General features: G+C 41.0%; 1 protein-coding gene across 6 annotated transcripts in view; it reads right to left on the bottom strand.

The window, feature by feature from the left end:
• The window catches only part of CLCN3 (chloride voltage-gated channel 3), a 190,404-nt gene that overhangs the window by 97,341 nt on the left and 69,361 nt on the right, over nt 1-23,702 (bottom strand). Inside the window, exon 1 of one of the 6 annotated variants that reach the window (XM_033942342.1) lies at nt 6,451-6,738. The exons of 4 other annotated variants lie outside the window; for them this stretch is intronic. In XM_033942342.1, coding sequence (XP_033798233.1) covers nt 6,451-6,529 — 79 coding nt within the window. In that variant the 5' untranslated portion in view covers nt 6,530-6,738. Of the gene's footprint in view, nt 1-6,450; nt 6,739-23,702 lie in introns of those variants that run through there. One more of the 6 variants, XM_033942313.1, reaches the window with a different exon arrangement.

The following is a 23,702-nucleotide window of genomic DNA, read 5'->3' as shown; positions in this document are numbered from 1 at the left end:
ACCGGAAATGGTTTTCAAGGGTGATGATGCGGAGGAACTGAAAGAAATCTCGGTGAATCTGGAAGATGTTCTAAGCCAAATCAACAAGTTAAAAAGTGATTAATCATCTGGACCAGATGGTATACATCCCAGAGTACTAAAAGGTCTCAAACATGAAATTGCTAACCTCCTGGGTTAGCACCAAAGAAAAAGATCTGGGTGTCATTGTAGACGATACGATGAAACCTTCCGCCCAGTGTGGTGGTGGTCAAAAAAGCAAACAAGATGCTAGGAATTATTTTAAAAATGGATGGTTAACAAGACTAAGAATGTTATAATGCCTTTGTATTGCTCCATGGTGTGATCTCATCTGGAGTACATCATTCAGTTCTGGTCTCCTTATCTCAAGAAAGATATAGCGGCACTAGAAAAGGTTCAAAGAAGAGCGACCAAGATGATAAAGGGGATGGAACTCCTCTTATATGAGGAAAGACTAAAAATGTTTTGGATCTTCAGCTTGGAAAAGAGATGGCTGAGGGGATCTATGATTGAAGCCTACAAAATTTTGAGTGGAGTAGAACAAGTGGATCTATTTTTCACAGTCAAAAATTACAAAGAGTAGGGAACACTCAGTGAAGTTACAGGAAAATAGTTTTAAAACCAACATGAGGAAATATTATTTTACTCAGAGAATAGTTAAGCTCTGTAATGCATTGCATTGCCAGAGGTTATGGTAAGAGTGGATAGCCATCCTCTCTCCAACCTGCTGACCATGACGCCCAACTTCAAAACCTTCAGGAAAGAATTGAAAACCATGCTATTCCAAAAATTTGTCAAATGAACTAAACCGTCTCAACTCTTCCCCAGATCCCAATGAATATTCTATCTATCAACCTTGCAATCTCTATGGGAATACCCAGGCCAATTTGTTTGTAAACCGCCTAGAACTGAAAGTTATTGGTGAGATAGAAGACACCAATGTAATGTAATTGTGTAGCTGGTTTTAAGAAAGGTTTGGACAATTTCCTGGAGGAAAAGTCCATAGTCTGTTATTGAGATAGACATGGGGGAAGTCACTACTTGCCCTGAGCATGGAATGTTGCTACTCTGGGTTTTTGCCAGGTACTAGTGACCTGGATTTGGCCACCTTGAGGACAGGTTACTGTGCTAGACTGATCATGCACAGACTTATTTCACACTTATTTCTGCGGTTTTAACTGATTCCTTCTCCATTTGGGACCCCTGATGAAGGCGTGTTTTCTGAAACACGGACCGTGTTGGGTCCTATGGTTTGTTTGCCTTTAGGTGATGTTTTCAACCGCATTTTATCTATTGTCATATTAAATTTTGCCTGCATCATTGTATGCACGTCTGCAGTTTTCCTTGCTTTGGTTTGTCTTCGTATTCCTGACTGCAGACTTTGTTGGTTCCTTTTTCGTTGTTTGCTCTGTACTGTGCTAGACAGACCACTGGTCTGACTCAGTAAGGCTATTCTTTTGTTCTTATATTGAGGAGATTGAGAATTTAATGGCTTTCCACTCTCCTGGTTTCCTTTGCTTCAGAGCTGGATAAGACTAATATTTTGAAAAATTACTTTAAGAAGAAAGATTTCCTGATCTATGGAGGGAAATTACAAATATTTCCTGATGTTTCTAGGGTAAGTCAATTGAGGCATAAACAATTACTTCAATTAAAACCTAGGGCTTTAGCTTTAAGAGCCTATTTTCTTTTTGAAATTCCCTTCCAAGTGTATAATCACATTAACTGATATTAAATATGTCTTCTTTGCACCAGATCATTTAGACACCTATTAGATAGGGAAGTTAATGTTCTACCATCATAAAGAGTTATTTTTTCTATTTCACCATAGGATTAATCAGGCAGGATGTGATTCTTGATTTCTTGTATATTATTCACCTTGTTTCTCTCTTCTTCTAGTGATATGGGCTATATTGTTTTCTTTAATAAGTGCTTAATAAGAAAAAGAATAAAAGTTCTTATACCACATACGAGGGTAAATCAAAAAGTAAAGGGAAAATACATTTAATGGCTTTAATAGAAGTAACTGTGAGCAATTTGACATATCACTTTTCCACATAGTCCCCAAGTTAGATGATATATTTGTTGCATCGTTCGACTAACTTCTGCATTCCTGCAAAGAAGTTTTTCAGCTGCCCCTGAAGCCAAGTGAACACCGCTTCCTTTACTTCTTCATGCTTTGTCTTTTGCTCTCTGGGTCACAGTGATGCACCCATGTATCGTTGCCAGTGACAATTCTCTCCAGAATACTCCATCTTCTCTATACTGTCACAGGAATTGGGTTGCATCCTCCACATGCTGTTGCTTGTGCAGATCAGTAAGCTGTTGGAGAACCCATTAAACACTGTCATCATGCATTATGGAAAATGTAAATCCATAGCTGATATTCAAATTTGCAACCAATTGAGACACCATTATTCATCAGTCTTCTCTAATCAAGGCATCCACCTTATCAATGTGCTCTTGTATGCGTGATGTTACACCTGTTCTTCCCGCTTTAAAGCTTTTTACCCACTCATAAACCTTTCATTGATTCATGGTGCGTTGTCCATACTGAGTCAATATCTGATGGTGAATTTCCACAGGTTTCACTCCCTCTGGGCAAAGAAAGTGCACTGCTGCATGTTGCTCTTTGATGTTACAATCTTGCAAAAGAGCATCCATGTTTCTGACCTCATGGTTGCCACACGACTAAAGGCTGAGCACTGCACTGGGCATGAACGAATGATCCAATAGGCAATGTACAAGTACATATGTTGCATTTTGCTACCTCTGTTCCGGTTATTGCGTTGTTTAACAATTGCCTTTAATTTCTGATTCACCTCGTGTTTGTTCATTCGCTTGAGGTCCAATATTTGGAGTAGAAAGTTCAGACCTTTTTTTTGGTACCACAAAATAGTCTGGATGGTTACCTAAAACTTCTTTACTGCTGGTAGAGAAATTACTTTTCCTATGTCTAGCAGGACCTTATTGTCTCCCTAAGGACTTTTAGAACCTTGGAAGCGTGTCTACAACTCTAAACTTATCAAACCCCTTATGATATTGGAAGCTCTCATACTCTGTGTCTCAACTATAGACCATAACACTCCCTTCTTATATGTTCTGCATGTGTGATCAAGGCCAGGTGTTCTGGTAGGAATTAATGTTAAGAAGTGTTATTGTGTCATGGTCCAAAGTATGAACATATTACTTCCTTGATAATTCTTTTGTAATCCACCTTGAACTGCAAGGTAATGGCGGAATAGAAATCCCTAATGTAATTACATTACATTACATTAGTGATTCTATTCCGCCATTACCTTGCGGTTCAAGGCGGATTACATCCGAACGAAAACAAAAATTACATTCAAAATTTGAAGGAATAGAATAAGCGATGACATAGAATTTTTAAGGTAATATATGTTGGGTAAAGAGTTACCAAAGGGAAGTGGAGGTCTTTAGGAGATAAGAATAGGGTGAAATTATGGGTTTTAATGTAAAGTAATGTAATGTAATATTTGCTGGCTCTCCTTCAGCCCTTTTGAACCCAAAATGGTCCTCGCTTAAAACTTAGTGAAGATCACTGCTCTATGTGATACAATCTACATTTGCAATAACAGCCATTTTGGACAGCAATACATAGGAAAAAAAAAGAGCAGCTTCATTCAGGGTTTTGAATGTGTGTTAATTGCTGGGTTCAGTGGCGTACCAAGGGGGAGCAGGGGGGGGGGGGGCAGTCCGCCCCGGGTGCACACTCCAAGGGGATGCACAGCCGGCCAGGTCCAGAAGCTCCCGCGCTGCTGAAAACGGCACCTCAGCGCGGCTGCCGTATTTATTCCAGAGCAGAGTTGGCAGCCGCACTGACGTGCACGAAGGTCCCGCGATGACTACTTCTGCTGTCGCTGCTTCGGAAGAGGTAAGTGACATCGGAGGGAGGTGGACCGGCAGCCGCAGTCATTGCGGGACCTTGCCGCAACTCCCTGCGTCTGTCGGCCCAGCCCCCCTCTGACGTCACTTACCTCTTCCGAAGCAGCGGCAGCAGAAGTACTCATCACAGGACCTTGTTGATTTCAATGGAGAGAGAAAGAAGAATAGCAGGGTGGTAGAATGAGAAAAAGGAGGTCAGGGTGGTATGGAAGGGTGGTGAAGCGTGAGAAAGGGGGTCAGGGTGGTATCGAAGTGTGGTGAAGGGTAAGAAAGGGAGTCAGGGTGGTGGATGGGGGAGAAAGGGGGCAGATGCTGATGGACTTAGTGTGCAGGGAAAGGGAAAAGAGGCGTAAGGGGGAAGGATACTGCATGGAATTGGGTTGGAGGGAAAGAAAGGGAGCAGATGCTGATGAAAGTGGGGAGAAGGGATAGGAGAGGGAAGAAGAGGAGAGAAGAGAGATGCCAGACCATTGGGGGGGGGGAGGGAGAACATAAAAATTGCAGCTGCTGGGTCAGACCCAGGGACCATCATGCCCAGCAGTCCACTCACGCGGCGGCCCTCTGGTCAAAGACCAGCGCCCTAACTGAGACTAGCCCTACCTAAGTACGTTCTGGTTCAGCAAGAACTTGTCTAACTTTGTCTTGAATCCCTGGAGGGTGTTTTCCCCTATGACAGAGATGGAAGGGGGAGGCATAAAGTTTCTGGAAGGGGAATAGGAGAGAAGATGCCATATAGAAGGGGCAGAGAGAGGGTAGACAGTGGATGAAAAGAAGAGAGTGACAAGAAGATGAGGAAAACAGAAAACAGAGAAGACAAGGTAGAAAAAAAAAATCTTTTTTTTTTTAATGCTTTAGGGGAGATGCATTGCTGTTTCTGTGGTGTTGCATTGTATGAAGAGTCCAGCTTCTTGGTGCTTCAGTTTAATCTTTGTCTACATATTTTTATTCTGTCTCCCCTTTTACAAAACTGTAGAGCTTTTTTTAGCGTTAGCATCTGAGCTGTTACCACCATGGCTAAAAACCACACTACAGTTTTGTAAAATGGGGAGGGGTTAGTTTGTGATTACATACTAGGCGAAGGTGTTTTCTGTGTTCTGTGTGTTCGAAAAGACATGGTTTTCTGTTAGAATTGACTGTGTAGGATTGATCTGTACTAGTCTGGCTAGTTTAGTTTTACAATGGGTTTATTGATGTACTGCTCACTGCAGTATGTAAGATGCTGCCTTTTCCTAGGTACACTCTTGTGTGACGTGTGGATTGTTACTAAAGATCATGTTTTTCATACAGATTGGGGGGGTGTCAAGAAATGATGGGCCCCGGGTGCCACATATGCTAGGTATGTCACTGGCTGGGTTAAAAAAAACAAACCCTGAATATCCAAGAAGAGCCAATTAAAATGCCAAAGTCAACCTTTTAATTATCATTTCTGAGGTTGCTTTAAATAGCACCGAAATAAGCAAAATTCCCCCTCAATTGTTCGTGCAAAGCCCTTGCCTTGGAGCAGATGTAAATGCCTTTTACAAAACCAGAAATACAGGCATACTTTTTTGACATGCCCCCTTGGAAACTGTATACATGTATATGAACAGCAACTTTGTGTAAATCAAGATGCACCAGCATCTCAATAACAAAACTTTACAGTTATGTTAAACACTCATATATACTCATCCACATATATCTTAGAATGCATTAACAAGGTTTCCATAAAGCAGCATATTTCACCTTAACACAAAGGCTGTACAGGGTGCTCTTTGAACAATCCCTTGACTTAATTACTTCTTTTAAAAAGGAAAAGAATCTGCAGGATCTACAGTGGAAAAATTAATGAGTAACTTTACACATTTCAAATGAAATCTACTATTACACAGAAACATGACCGCAGATAAAGGCCAAATAGCCCACCAGTTTGACCATATGCACAGAAAAGTTTCTCAAAACTACAGTACCTGTACTTTCATTTTATGGCCTTAACGATTAAAAGAGATATACAAACAAGTGAATGTGAAACTAAGCATAACCTAACCTTAAACAAACATCTATTTGATCAGTTCAGATAAAATGATCATACATCCAGTTAACAAAATAAACTAATAAAAATAAAATAAACCTCTATTACTACAAGTTGTCTCACACCTTCAAGAAATAGATATTCAGAAATTTTATCTGAAAGTCAACCTGATAACTGAAATGTTCTCATTATGAAAGGCTTTTTTTTTTTTTTTTACAGCTGTTTCTTTGTAGGGATCAAAGACGATTTCTGATCACGGCGACAGCGGCCCCTGATACAAACTCGATTTTCTTGGCGAGGGATAAGGGAGAAAGGACGGATCTGAACGCTGGCCTGCTGCTCTACAGAGGATGGAATCCTGAGCTGCTACTAGCCAAAAGCCCGTCTAATCTAAAGACTGAGAAAAGGGCAGCTGGAAGGGTTACAGTCTTCTCCTACAGGATAGATATCACACGAGAGCCCACAAAATGACAAGTTGAACGCGAATTCTTCCAGTTTCTATCTCGATTCAGTCATACCTCGTTTATGCAGCTCTCGCAAAGGAATGCTGTTTCCACCGCCATCGTACGGCAAATAAGGATCCGAAGAGTCATCCATGAGTATCTCAAAGCCAAAATCTCTCTTGTTACTTTAGAGCCGTGGCCTTCCTCCCGCTGCTGTTACAGCAGACGCGGAAGCTGCCATTTTCGATTCAGCCGCTGCGGACTTCTTGCTCGCTCGCTGATGTCACCAGCAGGAAATTGTACCAGCCCACTTACTAGGAGCTACCTTCGAGGCAGGGGTTAAAGAGGAATGACACGTTTAGGCCCTCTGTCAGCATCTGCTGCGGGGGAAGGTGACTAAGCTAAAAGGAAGCCACTACCAATCCCGCTCTTTGAAAGCGCGGTTCATTAGCTCTCAAGTCCAGTAAAATGGATTGCAATACGAAACAAAGAGCGAATCCGTGCTTACCCTCGACAAGGATATCTAGAGTCTAGACCAGTGTTCTTCAACATTTTTACACCTATGGACCGGCAGAAATAAAATAATTATTTTGTGGACCGGCATCAGTCTGCAGACCGGTGGTTGAAGAACACTGGCCTAAGTTGTGGGCCAGACCCTGCCCATCTTTACCCAATCTCCACCCCAGACCCTGCCCCCATAGTCCTAATTGTAACACTATTTTTTCCATTCATTTTTCATATATACACACAATATAATCTTATTAACAACGCACAGTTGAAGAACACAGTTTTGGGCCTGATACGCATGCCGACCCTGTGGACCGGTGGTTGAAGAACACTGGTCTAGACCAGTGTTTTTCAACCTTTTTTGGGCAAAGGCACACTTGTTTCATGAAAAAAATCACGAGGCACACCACCATTAGAAAATGTTAAAAAATTTAACTCTCTGCCTATATTGACTATATATAAAGTAATTCTCTTGAATAGGAATCAAATAAACACAAAGAAAGTATTTTATAATTACTTTATTACGAAATAAAAATTATAAAAATTATAAAATACTTTATTCAATGCGAAACCTGGGCCTGTTTGGCTGAACACAAAGCTGATATTCTGGCTGGAATCGAAGAAAGACACACACGTAGCTCTTCGTCAACAGCTCTCAGTCTCTCTCTGTATTTGGTTTTTATAGCATACAAAAATAGACAAATATACCCTCCATCCTTTTTATTAAACCACAATAGCAGTTTTTAGCGCAGGGAGCTGCGCTGAATGTCCAGCGCTGCTCTTGACGCTCATAGGCTCCCTGCGCTAAAAACCACTATTGCGGTTTAGTAAAAGGTGACCATATTGTAAAATATAGACAGCAGATATAAATTCAGAACTGTGCATAGTAAGTGAAGGGAAGTTTTCATCTCTGGGAATTTACCCAGTTAACTATTAAGTTATTTGGGCAAATTCCTTTGAAAACTGTGGTAATACTGCCTCCACTTTGCTAACTTTAAAATAAAATCATTTTTCCTACCTTGTCTGGTGATTTCTGGTTGCACTTTCTTCTTCTGACTGTGCATCCAATCTTTATTCCCTTCTATCAGCCTGTATGCTTTCTCTCCTCCACACCTCATTCCCTCCCCCAACTTTTTCTTCCTCTCTCGCAGTGTTCCCGCTAAGCTGCGCTGGCGTGCGCTGGCGCACAAAATATTACATCGCAGCGCACAAGTTTCTCGTCACAGCGCACACACGCGTCGCAAAGGTAAGGGGAGGCTGGGGGAGGAATCGGACGTCGGGGTGGGGGTTTGGTTTCCGACCCTGGCGGTGGAGACATCTAACCTCGGCCTGCCCCGGAACTCTTACTGCAACAGTGACTTCCTGTTCCTGCCTAGACGGGCAGCTGCTGCAGTAAGAGTTCCGGGGCAGGCCGAGGTTAGACGTCTCCACTGATGGATACAGCGCCGCCGCTATAACATTTAAAATAATAGCGATCGGGGGGGGGGGGGAAGGTGCGGGGAAGTCCGGAGCTGCAGGGCCGGCGTTAGAGGGAGTAAGAGTTGATGGTGCTGCAGGGTCCCGCGGGGGGAGGGAGGAAGAAAAAAGAGGAACCGAAGTATGGCAATTTTGGGGGAGCAGGTGTGGGGAAGTCCCGCGATGACTCGTCTGCTGGCTCTGCTCTGGAAGAAGTAAGTTACGTCGGAGGGGGTGGACCCGGCAGACACAATCATTGCGGGACTTTGCCGCAACTCCCTGTGTCTGCCGGGCCCACCCCCTCCAACGTAACTTACTTCTTCCAGAGCAGAGCCAGCAGACGAGTCATCGTGGGCCCTTCCAGCATGCAGCTGCTGAGTCCGCTCTAGAGCAAGTATGTCAGAGTGGGGTGGATTGGCAGCAGGCAGCTACAATCATCGCGGGACCTTGCTGCATGAAGGGAGAGAAAGGAGCAGGACTGCTGGAATGGAAGAGTGGTGGAGGGAAAGAAAGGGGGCAGGGTGGTATGGAAGGGTGGTGCTGATGGAATTGATGTACAGAGAAAGGAGAGAGACATAAGGGGGAAGGATATTGGAGGGAAAGAAAGGGGGAAGATGCTGATTGAAGAGGGGTGGATGGAGGGAGAAAGGGCAAACATTGGATGGTAGTGGGGAACCTATGCTGGATGGAAGTGCAGATGGGAGAGATAAGGGAGCAAATGCCAGAAGGAAATGGGAGGAGAGAAAGAGGGGAGCAGATGCTGGATGATAAGTGGACAGAGAGAGGAGAAGGTACTAGATGGAAGGGTTGGAGAAAGAGGGTATATGATGGAAGGAGGGGATAAATAAAAGGAGGACACATGATGGGGAGAAAAGGATTGAGTTAGGGAAACACTGGAGGGGTGAGGGAAAGAGGTGGCAAGCTTTAGGTAGACAGTAAAAAAGAACATTGATGAGAGAGTAGTAAGAACATAATCTAGACAGATGCAGAAAATAAATTGAAAAGGGAAATGAGGGAAAAAAGGGAAAGGGATTGCAGAGGAGAGGTGTGGGAGAGGGAAGGAGAGGAGAGAGATGCCAGACCAATGGGGGTGAAAGGAGAGATGGAAGGGGGAGGCATACAGTTTCTGGAAGGGGCATAGAAGGAGAGAAGATGCCATATAGGGGAAAAGAGACGGCAGACAGTGGATGGAAGGAAGAGAGTTACAAGAAGATGAGGAAAGCAGAAACCACAGAAGACAAAGGTAGAAAAAAATTTCTATTTATTTATTGCTTTAGGAGACATGTGTCACTGTTTCTGTGAAGCATTGTATGCAGAGTCCAGCTTCTTGCTGGTTCAATTTAACCTTTGTCTATGGGAGGGGTTAGTTTGTGATTACATATTCCATACTAGGCGAAGGTGTGTTCTGTGTGTTCGAAAGACATAGTTTTCTGTTAGGATTGACGGTGTAGGATTGATCTGTGTTGGTCTGGCTTGTTTAGTTTTACAATGGGTGTATTGATGTACTGTTCACTGCAATATGTAAGATGCTGCCTTTTCCTAGGTGACGTGTGACGTGTGGCTTGTTACTAAAAATCATGTTTTTCGTACAGATGGGGGGGGGGGTGCCAAAAAATGATGGGCCCCGGGTGTTACATATGCTAGGTACACCACTGCATTATGTAAAGATACCAGAAAGCTGGAGAAGCAAAAACTTTAAGTAAATTGTTATTCTTCTAAGTTTTGAGTATTTAACCCTCCCACAATCTCATGGGCACTCATTTCAAGTTTCAAGTTTATTGAGATTTTGATTTAAACGCAATATCAAATATTTTCAATGTGTATAACAAAAATAAATTTTGGGAAATAAATAAAACCATTTGAACAATAAACATACAAACATATCCATAGATGATTAAAAATACATAAGGAGTACAAGGATAAACTACATTTGTTTACAAATGCGTCCTCCGTGCCTGCTCATAAATTTGTGGAATATGTAACTTGTCGCTCATGCATATTTTTTTTTGCACACACCTCATCAATCCTTAGAGGGAACATTGCTCTCTCCCTGACCTTTCTTTCTTTTTTTCTGTTTCTCTTCTTTCCTTCTGTTTCCCTGCCTGCCCCCTTTCTTTCTTTCTCCATGCCGTTCCCCAAGCCACTGCCACTGCCGCTGCCATCGGGGAACAGGACCCACCAATGGATAACAGGCCCCAAAGCCGACGCCGACGCATGCTCTCCCTGCTTCGGGCCAATCAGTCTTCCTCTCCCTGACGTCAATTCTGCAATCGGAGAGGAAGTTCCGCCCAGCCAGGCAGCGATTGGCTGGCCCGAACTTCCTCTCCGACTGCAGAATTGACGTCGGGGAGAAGAAGACTTATCGGCTCGATAGATTAGATCGCCAAGACAAAGTGAGTCCTGGGTGATCGACTCACTTTGCCTTGGCGAGCTACTGGCGCCCCTGCCTCGGGCCCCCTATCAGCTCCGGGCCCGGCGGCCCTGCGGCACACCAGGCAACATCTCGCGGCACACTAGTGTGCCGCGGAACAGCGGTTGAAAAACACTGGTCTAGACTACGAAATTCCTCTCTACATTTATAAATCAGGACTCCAATTATTCCTCCAGCTCATCTACCTTGTTAGCCGGCCATCTAATATGGATTTTTGAGTGACTAAAAGCCATTTTCATAACATAAGTGTAACAATTTCTGCTTCAGGGGGGATTCTGCAGAACAGAGAATTTGAACTGAATTCTGTGCAGGTTGCTATTCATTTATATTTAATGTACCTTATTTAAACAACATCCCTACAAGTATTTAGTTTTTCTTTCTTCCTCAGTTGTCATTTATTTTTTTTTGTTGCAACAATTAAAACAAATATTTAAATGTTTATCTTCCTCTGCCTTTCCGCTATTGGTCAGCGAACCTTAGGGATCTCTCCTGGGACCTTAATTTTTCCCCCCATCTACATTTCTTCTCTCTGTACTCTCATTTCATCCCACAGGTTCCAGTACCACCTCTATGCTGATGATTCAAATCTACCTCTCTACGCCTGAAATTTCTATGGGAATCTGGTGTCTCAGCTTGCCTCTCTGACATTGCTATCTGCATGTCTCACCACCATCTAAAATTAAACATAGAAACATTACATCAGATAAAGGCCAAATGGCCCATCTAGTCTACCCAGCCACAGTAACCATTATCTCTTTCTCTCTCTGAGAGATCCCACGTGCCTATCCCAGGCCATCTTGAATTCATACAGTTTCTGTTTCCACCACCTCTTCTGGGAGACTGTTCCACGCATCTATCACCCTTTCTGTAAAAAAGGATTTCCTCAGATTACTCCGGAGCCTATCACATCTTAACTTCATCCTATACCTTCTCATTGCAGAGTTTCCTTTCAAATTAAATACTCGACTCATGCACATTTAAATTATGTAGGTATTTAAATGTCTCTATCATATCTGCCCTCTCCTGCCTTTCCTCCAAAGTATACAGATTGAGATCTTTAAATCTGTCCCCATATGCCTTATGATGAAGACCACACACCATTTTAGTAGCCTTCCTCTGGACCGACTCCATCCTTTTTATGTATTTTTGAAGGTGCAGCCTCTAGAATTGTGCACAATATTCTAAATGAGGTCTCACCAGAGTCTTAAACACAGGCATTAATACCTCTTTTTTTCCTACTGGCCATACCTCTCCCTTTGCAACCTAGCATCCTTCTAGCTTTCGCCGTCATCTTTTCAACCTGTTTGGTCACCTTAAGATCATCACATACAATCCCAAGTCCCTCTCTTCCATCGTGCACATAAGTTCTTCACCTCCTAAACTGTACCATTCCCTCTGGTTTTTGCAGCCCAAATGTATAACCTTGCATTTCTTAGCATTAAATTTTAGCTGCCAAATTTCAGACCATTCTTCAAGCTTCGTCAGGTCTTTTTTCATATTATTCACACCATCCGGCGCGTCTACTCTATTGCAGATTTTGGTATCATCCGCAAAGAGGCAATTCTTACCCGACAACTCTTCAGCAATATCATTTATAAACATGTTGAAAAGAACAGGCCCAAGAACAGAACCTTGAGGCACACCACTGGTAACATTCCTTTCCTCGGAGCGATCTCCATTGATCATTACCCTCTGTCGCCTTCCACTCAACTAGTTTCTGACACATCCTGTCACTTTGGGACCCATCCCAAGGGCACTAAGTTTATTTATCAGACGTCTGTGTGGAATACTGTCAAAGGCTTTGCTAAAATCTAAATACACCACATCCAATTCTCTGGTCACCCAGTCAAAGAAATTGATCAGATTTGTCTGACAAGACCTACCTCTAGTGAATCCATGTTGCCTCCAGTCCTGTAATCCACAGGATTCCAGAAACTTGACCATTCTCTGTTTTAAAAGCATTTCCATTAATTTGCTTACCACAGAAGTCAGACTTACCGGCCTGTAATGCCCTACTTCTTCCTTACTTCCACTTTTGTGGAGAGGGACCACATCCGCCCTTCTCCAGTCTTCCGGTACCACTCCCGACTCTAGATCATTGAAAAGATCAGTGAGCAGAACTACCAGAACTTCCCTAAGTTCCTTCAGCACCCTCGGATGTGCACCATCCGGCCCCATTGCTTTGTCTACCTTTATTTTAGCTAGCTCCTCACAAACACAACCCTCTGAAAATTGATCAGGGTCTATTACTCCTCCATCCTATTCATGTTTGTCTTCTGCGGTCCTGCTCCCGGTGCTTCAGCCATGAATACAGAACAGAAATATCTGTTAAGCAATTCAGCCTTTTCTTTATCAGCTTCTACATATTCCTCCCATTCACCTTTGAGTCTCACAATGCCACTTTTACACTTCTTCCAATCACTAATATATCTAAAAAATGTCTTGTCTCTCTGTTTTACTGTGTCAGCTATTTTTTCTTCCATTTGCATCTTTGCTATCCTGACTACATGACCAGCCTCTCTTAACTTTTCCAGATATTTTTGCCTGTCTTCCTCTTTCTGCGATCATGGCCATGAATGAACTCCTTATCTTTCCTCCTAAACCCGCCCCTTTCCCCTTCCCCTGTTCTCTATAGCGGTAAATAATACCCTCATTCTTCCTGTCTCGTCAGCTCACAATCTCCTTTTCCACTGATATCCAACAGACTGCCAAAATTTGTCATTTCTTTCTCTATAATATTGCTAAAATCCATATTGTCCTTTCAGAGCACACAGCCAAAACACTTATCCATACCCTCATCACCTCTCATCTGGATTACTGCAATGTGCTTCTCACCGGTGTATCGCTACTCCATATCTCTCCACTTCTATCTGTTCAGAACGCTGATGTGCACCTCATTTTCCATCAGGGTCATTAAACCCACATTACTCCTTTCCTCAGGTTGCTTCACTGGGTCCCAACTCATCTTCCCATATGATTCAAACTTTTCTATCTCTACTTACCACTCGGATATAATTCTCATTGCAGTTGCTAAGGCTAAAGCAGTGTCTCTCAAAGTTTTTTTTTTAGTTTTGGCACAAACAGACATTTGTAAGGACTGTTATATCTTTTAAGAAATTACATAGTAACATAGTAAATAACAGAAGATAAAGACCAAAATGGTCATCCACGCTCTATAAATTAATGATTTAATTTAAATTGTCCTTTTACTTAGATATTTCTGGGCCAGAAACCCAGTGCTTTGCCTGGTACTGTGCTTAGGTTCCATCTACTGGAATCTCCATCAAAGCTCACTCCAGCCCATTTAAACCATCCTGGACATCAAAGCCCTCTCCAGCCCATCCTCAACTCAAATGGCCATATACAGGACACAGACCGTGCAAGTCTGGCCAGTACTGGCCTTAGTTCTTCAATATATACCCATTATTTTCTGTTTAGAGATCCTCTGTCACTGTATTCCTCTCCACCACCTCCCTCAGGAGTGCATTTCAGGCATCAACCACCCTCTCTGTAAAAAAGAATTTCCTAACATTACTCTCGAATTTACCAACCCTCAAACTCAAATTATGCCCTCTGGTTTTATCATTTTCCTTTCTCTTGTACTTTTGTACATCTATTTTTGGAATTCCCAACCACAGAACTGTGGCTCCAGGTTCTTCCCCTCCTTGAACAAATTGTGAAAAGGACCATTCCGTGGGACTAAGGATTGCTACTTTGGGGGGGATCAGAGGGCATTATTGAACGTGGGATTTTCCCTTCCTCAATGAGTGTTCATATACCTGGTAATTCTACTAGTTAAGAAAATCTTGTTCCAATATTGGATTTCAGACATCGCAGCACCTTTTTCCCAGTAGCTTCACAAAATGCTAGATGGACTATTGGTCTGACCCACTATTGCTATTCTTATGCTTTTTGCAGGGTTTTGTATTTATTTAAGGTTTTTATATACCACCTATTACTTCTTGGTGTACTTCTTTGGCACTGAAAGAGAGTTTTCTGTAGCAGTTACTGAGGTGACATTACATATTTTAAAGTCATCTGTTTTGACCTCTCTGAAAAAAGCAAAATATAAATGATAATTAAAATTGTATCTGCATACAGTGTGCTTTGTGCATTTTAATTATGCGGTTACCATTCTGTATTGTTAATCAGATCATATTGTGTATATATATATATATATATGAAGAATGAATGGAAGAGGCATTACAATAAGTACTATTATTATAGGGGCAGGGCCTGAGGTGGAGCTTGGACAGAGTTTTTGCCCCACCCCCAAACAAAAAAAGCATTCCACTACATATGCACATGTAAAGCCCCCTTCAGGGTGGCTCTGGGTCCAGGGCCTGACCTGACTGGAATCCCTGAAAGGCAGTTTCCGTCAGTCCCTCACTCAGTTAGGGCTTAGTGCCTCTACCTGGGGAAAAGAAGTAATGGGTGGGTTCACCCTCTTCTCTCCTCTCTCCCCCAGGAACAAGGTTGGCTAATAGGTTTATTTGAACTATGTACATAGGCCTGGTCATAAGACCATTTGTCATAAACACTTTCAAAAGTTTCATACACTTAAAGCTATACTTAAGCAGTTAAACGAATAGCATTAGCTTATATTTCAGATATCTAAACCCATTAACTCAGGGCTCCTTTTACAAAGATGTGCTAGCGTTTTTAGTGCATGCACCGGATTAGCATGCACTAGCCAAAAAAACTACCGCCTGCTCAAGAGGAGGCAGTAGCAGCTAGCGCACGTGCTATTCTACGCGTTAAGGCCCTAACACGCCTTCGTAAAAGGAGCTCTCAGTCTTTAGAACATTTTAACTCTAGTTCTATTTTTGTCTCTTGAACCTTTACACCTCTTCCAGTTCTGACTGCCAACACTGTAACTGCAGCTTCTTCCAAATTTCTCAGTTTAATCACATAGGTGGGCATGGATGTGTGCCTAAATCCCTTTCCTCTCCTTTCCAACCCACCCTCGCCCAATCCCCAAGATCAAAACGCCTGGAAGACGGAAAGAACAGATGGTTCTGATTATAAAATTGTTTGGAACTACTACAGAACAGCAATCATACTTGCAAAATAGAATATGAGTGGAAATAGGATCTCCATTACACTTCATAAGCTGAAGGCATTTTCTATTGTCAGATGCTTGACCAGTAATGCTTATATTGTTCAAATTGTCCTGATACAAACCTCATAAATTTACATAGAAAATGAAAATTTGTATAATCTCTCAAGTCCAAGTAAATTTATGAGGTTTATTTCTTTGTTCATTTGATGTAATCACTTTCTGTACAAGATTTCATCTTGAATTGTAAATTTGAAAATTTATAAATAAATAAATAAAAAAAAAAAATTGTCCTGATACACCTGGTTCCTAGTGTATATTTAAAAATGCATTTTCTATAATTGCTTCATTTTATGTCTACCTATTTTATATCTTAGTTGATTTATTGTGGTTATTTGTTTGCCTGTTTCATTACTTTGCATATTATGCTGGTTGTATCTCAGGGCATTATGAGACATAAGTCTAATAAATAAAATGAACTAATATTTGGATATATGAAAAATTTTTCTTCCTGTCCACACTTGTTGTAAGTTGCATCTAATATAATTAATGAAAAGCCTGTAGTGTGACTCAGCTAATGCAACATTAACATGCTCATCAGACTCTGGACTACGATTCATGGTTTAAAAAAGTAAAATTTATAATGCAAATAAAATATATAGCAGCCATCTACAAAGCAGTAAATGCTGATCACACAAAGCTGGATTACTCATCGTCACACTTAGTACTGAACAGCAGCCCTGGAATAATAGACCTCTGGTTTGACTTATCATGGCACAATTTATGATGTATAAAAAACCGAGAGGCAAACACAAGCAAAATACAATCCAATAAAACTGCAGTAATATGTCAAATCGAAAACCAAAGGAAAAACTGCAGATATGGTGTATAAGATGCCAAACCTTTAATAAATAAGCAAATATAAAATCAGAAATATAAAATCAAAAATATAATCATAAAACAGTTTGTATCCACAAGGGTTGGTGAACCCGGAACCAACATGTAAGCAATGTAAGCAATTAGATATGTATGAATGAATGTGTATGTATTCAATAAAAATGGTGACAGCAAGACTATATGACCAGATGATCCTGTGAGTGATAGTGTTGAACAGTTAAATATATAATTAAATATATGAATATTCAAAGGGATGGTGACAGCAACAGGAAATCACGTCCATCAATGAATTGAAATCTAACACTAGAATCGTGATCAAGCCGGCGGACAAAGGCGGTGGGATTGTTGTCATGGATCATGAGCAAAATATGTCAATGAGATACATAGGCAGATACAAGATGTCACCTTTTACATACCTCTGTATCAAGATCCCACAAAGAGATCACAGGATGAAATTAAAGCACCAGTAGAAATAACACACAAAACAGGTCTCCTCACATTTAAGGGAAAACAATTTTTAATCCAAGAAAATCCTGTAATCCCTACTATATACATTCTTCCTAAAATTCATGTCTATTACCAATCCCCCAGGAAGACCCATCAGTTCCACAAATAATTCAGTACTGAAACCACTGTCTGACTTCGTTGATTACTTCCTACGTCCATTCGTTCCAGCCTACCATCCTATGTTCGCGATTCATCACACATGATCACAATCCTTTATGAATTTGATGGTGACTTGGAGGATCTTATTCTAGTGACCCTAGACATAGAGTCTTTTTATACTAATATCCTCCAAATGTCTGCAATACGTGTGATCGAACAAACTTTACAAAACAGAGATAACGAAACTCGCATTCCAAATAGGCTTATCATTACATTTGCTACAATAGTATTAACCGAAAACTACTTTTGCTTCCAAGACCAATTCTATCTACAAATCAAGGGCACCGCCATGGGGGCATCCATGACGCCAGATATCACCAATCTCTATGTGGCAGACTTTGAGAAACGGTTCTTAGAGACCCATGACTTTAAAGAAGAACTTAAGACTATACAAATGCTATATTGACGATATCTTCATTCTATGGAAAGGGTCCATCACAAGATTACCGTATCTTCATTATATGAGCTTCCATCAGAAACACCATAAAAGGAACTTATCGTACAGTCAATTTTTACATTTCAAGAGATTATGTTCCAGCATGGAAAAATTCAAAAAGCAGGCCCTCATTATGTCCCACAGATTTGTACAAAGGGGATATCCACTACAGGACATTGGCGAATGTTACAAATGCTCAAAGCTTCATCACAGAGAAGATATGTTAAAAACTGGAAACAAGACCTCTAAACCTGCCAATCTCATTTGTGTCATCAAAACACTCACATCTTTCACAAGACATTAGCAACATCATCAGAAAAAATTGGCATATTCTGGAGTTATATAAATGTTTCAAAAGTCATATACCCCTTATTGCTTTTTCCCACAACAAAAATTTACATGACAAACTGGTCCCATCTATACTTTCTAATTTTTCCAATCAATCAAGAGCTCAACCTGGCAATCCTTCACAAGCACACTCTGGACATCAACCATGCGGAACCTGTTCAGTGTGCCGCCACTCCATGAGCATCTCCACCTTTAATCATCCAAGGACAGGCAAAAGTTAGAGACTGAACTTCAGCAACACATGCAATACCGATCTTGTGGTTTACATCATCATCTGCCCTTGTGGCTTATTATATGTGGGAAAAACAAAATGCAAGATTAAAACACGCATCATAGAGCACCTTAGCTGTATTCTGAGAGGCATATGCTTTGCACCCCCCCCTTGTGTCTCACTGGCAGGAATTCAATCATACTATAGAAGATTTTAAGTTCTTTGTTTTCAGAACTTTCAAAACCAAATGGAGAGTGGGCGATATTAGCCAAATACTTTTACAAACGGAACAGAGAACTATTTTTGAAATTAACACAATCATACCAGCAGGTCTTAATGCAGAAATAGACTTTCATCCTTTCTTATGATTCAAATACTCTGTTCATAACATTTTACTTTTAGTTTTGGATCACCTGTTTCCATGCCTTTTTATGTGCATGTAATCAGCATCTCTTGTTCACTAAATACCATTAGGCACCTTCATCATCCATTTTTTCTTTAACATTTTTATATCGTTCAAGTTTTTTTTACCTCATTGGGCACATATGCCAGCCATGCATCATTTGTCATGTCTCATTCTCATTGCTCATTGTCCATTCTCCTTTATTGGTTTTACATTCACTGCTATGTGACCAAATTCTTCAGGATGCTTTTGGTTTTACTCATATGGCATTATCACCAACACAGATTTGCCAACTAGTGTGGTTTGGCTATCCTATTGTGTCCCTAGCGTTCTGTCCAATTAGCCTATCCATAACATGACATATTCAGTTTTTAATGCACATTCAAGTTTATTTTAGTTATTTTACTTAGATGTGATATTGTTTCCATTTCCATACCTGCATTCATTCAATGTTCCCCTCATGCTTTTTAATTTCACATATATAGATCAAAATACCATTTTTATCTCTGCCTCATCAGTAATGCAATGTCACATTCATATTTTAAATTTTGTCCATTCATTTATATGAAGCACTTATTAATGTATTTTTATTGATATTTTTATCAATGATATATTTGTTAATTATATTTAGACATCATCTATGTATGCGACTGTTTTCCTATTTTGCAATGTTTGTTTACAGTATGTGTCATTCAGCAACATGACATGAGGTTTATATTTGAATATGATTCACTCAAGTGTAATGTAATTTCCCCGAGGCATTGTGGCACACTCACGTTACTTCAACACACTGAGGGTATCTCTGGACAAACGTGTCAGCTCCTTATCCACTCAAGTTGTCCATAATCACAGAGCAATACTGCTTGCCCATGTCACTATTTATTTTTTCTTGATCATATTATGCATAAGGTTTTCATGCCATGGTTCTATGTATTCGAGCAGTCTTTTGTGCAAGCACGGTTTTTATTTACATAGGCTTGTTTTTGATCACCCAAGATGTGATATTACTTATGCAATGTTTTTCAATTCACATAGATAGCCCTCTATTCATTAGTCATCTCATAATTCACCAATATGTTCCTTTTTTTTGTTTGTTTTAATCACACTTTCACATGCTGCCTTTCTTTCACTCATCACATACTATACACAATCCTCATCAACGTTGTTCATTCGGTGAGGTTTCCCTATCATTTGGTTCTCCACACCGCATTATACAACATGCCAACTCACTTCAGCATTTTTCCCGAACATGTTTCATACCATATTCTACTTGGATCCAATCAATATCACCCTAACATCAACTTGGACACAATCAAGATCATCCTTACATTTCCCAATACCACCGGCTCTTTCTTTCCCTTTAACGCAGAAGTATACATCATCACGTCACAAGGATTTATCTCCACATTGTTCCCGTGGCATTTTTTCACTTTCGCTACTGTTCCTGCAACTTGTAGGAGCCCACTTCGCTTTCAAAGCCATTCACCACACCAGTAAGTACACAAATTTTTGTTTCTGCGCAATATGTATTATATATACCTTCTTTCGGTAGTGATTCACTACTTAGTGTTTCCCAAAGCTTTTCCCCTGTAATTCAGTTCACTCAGACCGTCACTTCATTTTGCGCAGCATGCCTTGTATTTCACCCATAAATGTCAGCTTTCCGTTATGTACTGGCTGTATTTTTAATTTTTCTCTAAGCATTTCCTCGATCTCGCCGTTTTCCCACTATTCACCAGCACATCATTGTTTGTTTTCAGCTCATACTTTACTCACATCAGGAAAGATTCCGGAAGACCGGAAAGTGGTGAATGTTATGCCAATCTTCAAGAAAGGTTCGAAGGGAGATCCGGAAAACTACAGACTGGTGAGTCTGACTTTGGTACTGGGAAAGACGGTAGAGGCGCTGATAAAGGGCTGTATCATCGATCACCTTGACGGACACATACTGATGAGGACCAGCCAGCATGGCGTCAGTAAAGGAAGATCTTGCTTGACGAACTTGCTGCACTTTTTCGAAGGAGTAAATGGGCAGAAAGACAAGGGTGACCCGGTCGACATTGTATATCTAGATTTTCAGAAGGCATTCGACAAGATTCCTCATGAACGTCTACTTTGAAAAACTGCAAGCCATGAAATCGAGGGTGATATACTCATGTGGATTAAAAACTGGTTGGCGGATAGGAAACAGAGAGTGGGGGTGAATGGACAGTACTTGGACTGGAAAAGCGTCACTAGTGGAGTGCCGCAGGGTTCGGTGCTTGGGCCTGTGCTCTTCAACATATTTATAAATGACCTAGAAATTGACATGATGAGTGAGGTGAATAAATTTGTGGATGATACAAAGTTATTCAGAGTAGTGAGGACACAAAAGGATTGTGAAGACCTACAAAGAGACATAAATACGCTCAAGGAATGGGCCGCGAAATGCCAAATGAGGTTCAACGTAACAAAAATCATATGCATGAATACAGGATGTCTGGTGCTATACTCGGAGAGAGCCCCCAGGAAAGAGATTTGGGAGTATTTGTAGACAAGTCAATGAAACCGTCCGTACAATGTGCGGCAACGGCGAAAAGGGGCAAACAGAATGCTAGGAATAATTAAGAAGGGGATCACAAACAGATCTGAAAAGTTTATCATGCTGCTATACCGAGCCATGGTACACCCCCACCTGGAAGCTTACCACCACACCTATACACATGGTTTGTGATGTTCTTACCACTATCACTCACAGGATCGGTGACATAGGGCTCCTTTTACAAAAGCGCGCGGAATAGTGCGTGCTAAATTGCCGCATGCGCTAGTCGCTACCGCCTCCTTTTGAGCAGGCGGTAGATTTTTGGCTAACGTGTGCTAATCTGGCGGGTGCACTAAAACGCTTAGCACACCTTCGTAAAAGGAGTCCATAGTCTTACTGTCACCATCCCTTTGAATATACATGTATTTAATCATATATTTAATTGTTCACCACTATCACTCATAGGATGATCTGGTCACATAGTCTTGCTGTCGCCATTTTTATTGAATACATACACATTCATTCATACATATCTAATTGCTTACATTAGGACCCCTGAGGAAGGAGCGTTTCTTAGAAACACGGACTTTGGCAGGTCCGGGTTCACCAACCCTTGTGGATACAAACTGTTTTATGATTATATTTTTGATTTTATATTTCTGATTTTATATTTGCTTATTTATTAAAGACTTGGCATCTTGTACATCATTTATGCAGTTTTTCCTTTGTTTTACAATTTATGATGTAAAAACTCATTGATTATTTTATTAAAAAAAAGTTTGGGCATTTAAAAATATATGCTCCTAATGATTTTACAAGCAGAACTGGGGAAAAAACATGGACAATTTGTCACCCCTAGGCGCCTAACCAGCTTGGTTAGTGCATTGGGCTGTGACAATCTTCTCTCCAGCGTGCCCTCTATAGCTTGAGGGTCCCCTTCAGGACTTTTACCGAACTAACAGTTCAGGTATAGGTAAGTACAGCAGACTTTCTTTCGACAAACAGACACCCAGTCAGAATGGCGGACAAAATAAAGATTTATTCCGGCCACTGGCCAAATCAAGTTTTCATAAATTAACAATTGTCATGAGTATTGCCAAAACAGTTCAAATGCAATACATAGTTCTCAGTCTCTGAACAAAAATGAAACTTGACCAGACTGTCCCAGTTAGCTTCATTGGGAAGATCAGAATAAAGTCCAAAAAGTAACACAATAATATAAAGTAAATGCTTCACCAAAATTGCTATGCTCTGGTTTGTACATTCCAGCTTGGGTTTGTTGCTGATCTGGCTTGCACACATCGTGCTTCAGGCAGTCTCTGCCAGCTCTTCTTATCAGCACCTCCCCCACACTCAGGCAGTGAAACAGGAGTGCTCCAGGCTTTTAGCCACAGTTCTTAATTGGCAGACAAAAACAGGCAGTATATTTCTTAGAAGTGTTATGATATCCTTAAACAGCTTTAAACCCCATATAGATTGATTCATACAGAGAATGGTGGAAAACGTTAGCAGCAAACAGGACAGCATTCAGCTCCCAACCTGCAAACCTCAATCTGCTACTGGTCTCCATGGCAACCACTCTGAGCAACACAGCTGAATGGAGCACAATAATCAGAACAGACGGAAAAGTACCCTTCTACCAACATGAAACAAATTAAAATACTTTTGCTTCTGTATGTGCTTTTCCAAAACACTGTGCTTTCTTATGTTACAAAACACAAATCCTTTCTTAGTCAGCAGGTCAGTAGAATGAGAAAGGAACATAACTTACAGCAGGGGTGCCCACACTTTTTGGGCTTGCGAGCTACTTTTTAAATGACCAAGTCAAAATGATCTACCAACAATAAAATTAAAAAAAAAAAACACAAAGCACACTGTATGCATAGAAAATGTTAATCATCATTCCTATTCCAGGGTTTTTCAAAGAGGTCAAAGCAGATGACTCTAAGCACTATCACCTCAGTAACAACCATACAAAAATAGACAAATATACCCCCTCCCTTTTTACTAAACCATGATAGCAGTTTTTAGCGCAGGGAGCTGCGCTGAATGCCCAGCGCTGCTCTCGACACTCATAGGCTCCCTGCGCTAAAAACCTCTATTGCGGTTTAGTAAAAGGGGACCTTAGTGTAAAATATAGACAGCAGATATAAATTCAGACACATTTTGATCACTAAATTTAAAATAAAATCATTTTCCCTACCTTGTCTGGTGATTTCATGAGTCTCTGGTTGCACTTTCTTCTTCTGACTGTGCATACAATCTTTCTTCCCTTCTTTTAGCCTGTATGCTGCTTCTCCTCCAGACCTCATTCCTTCCCCCCAACTTTTCCTTCCTCTTCCCTGCCCTTTCTTTCTCTCTGCCTCCCTTTCATTTTTTTCTGTTTCTCTTCT

Source organism: Geotrypetes seraphini, chromosome 1, assembly GCF_902459505.1.
Source record: "Geotrypetes seraphini chromosome 1, aGeoSer1.1, whole genome shotgun sequence".
Taxonomy (NCBI): domain Eukaryota; kingdom Metazoa; phylum Chordata; class Amphibia; order Gymnophiona; family Dermophiidae; genus Geotrypetes; species Geotrypetes seraphini.
This window is presented reverse-complemented; position numbering and strand designations above follow the sequence as displayed.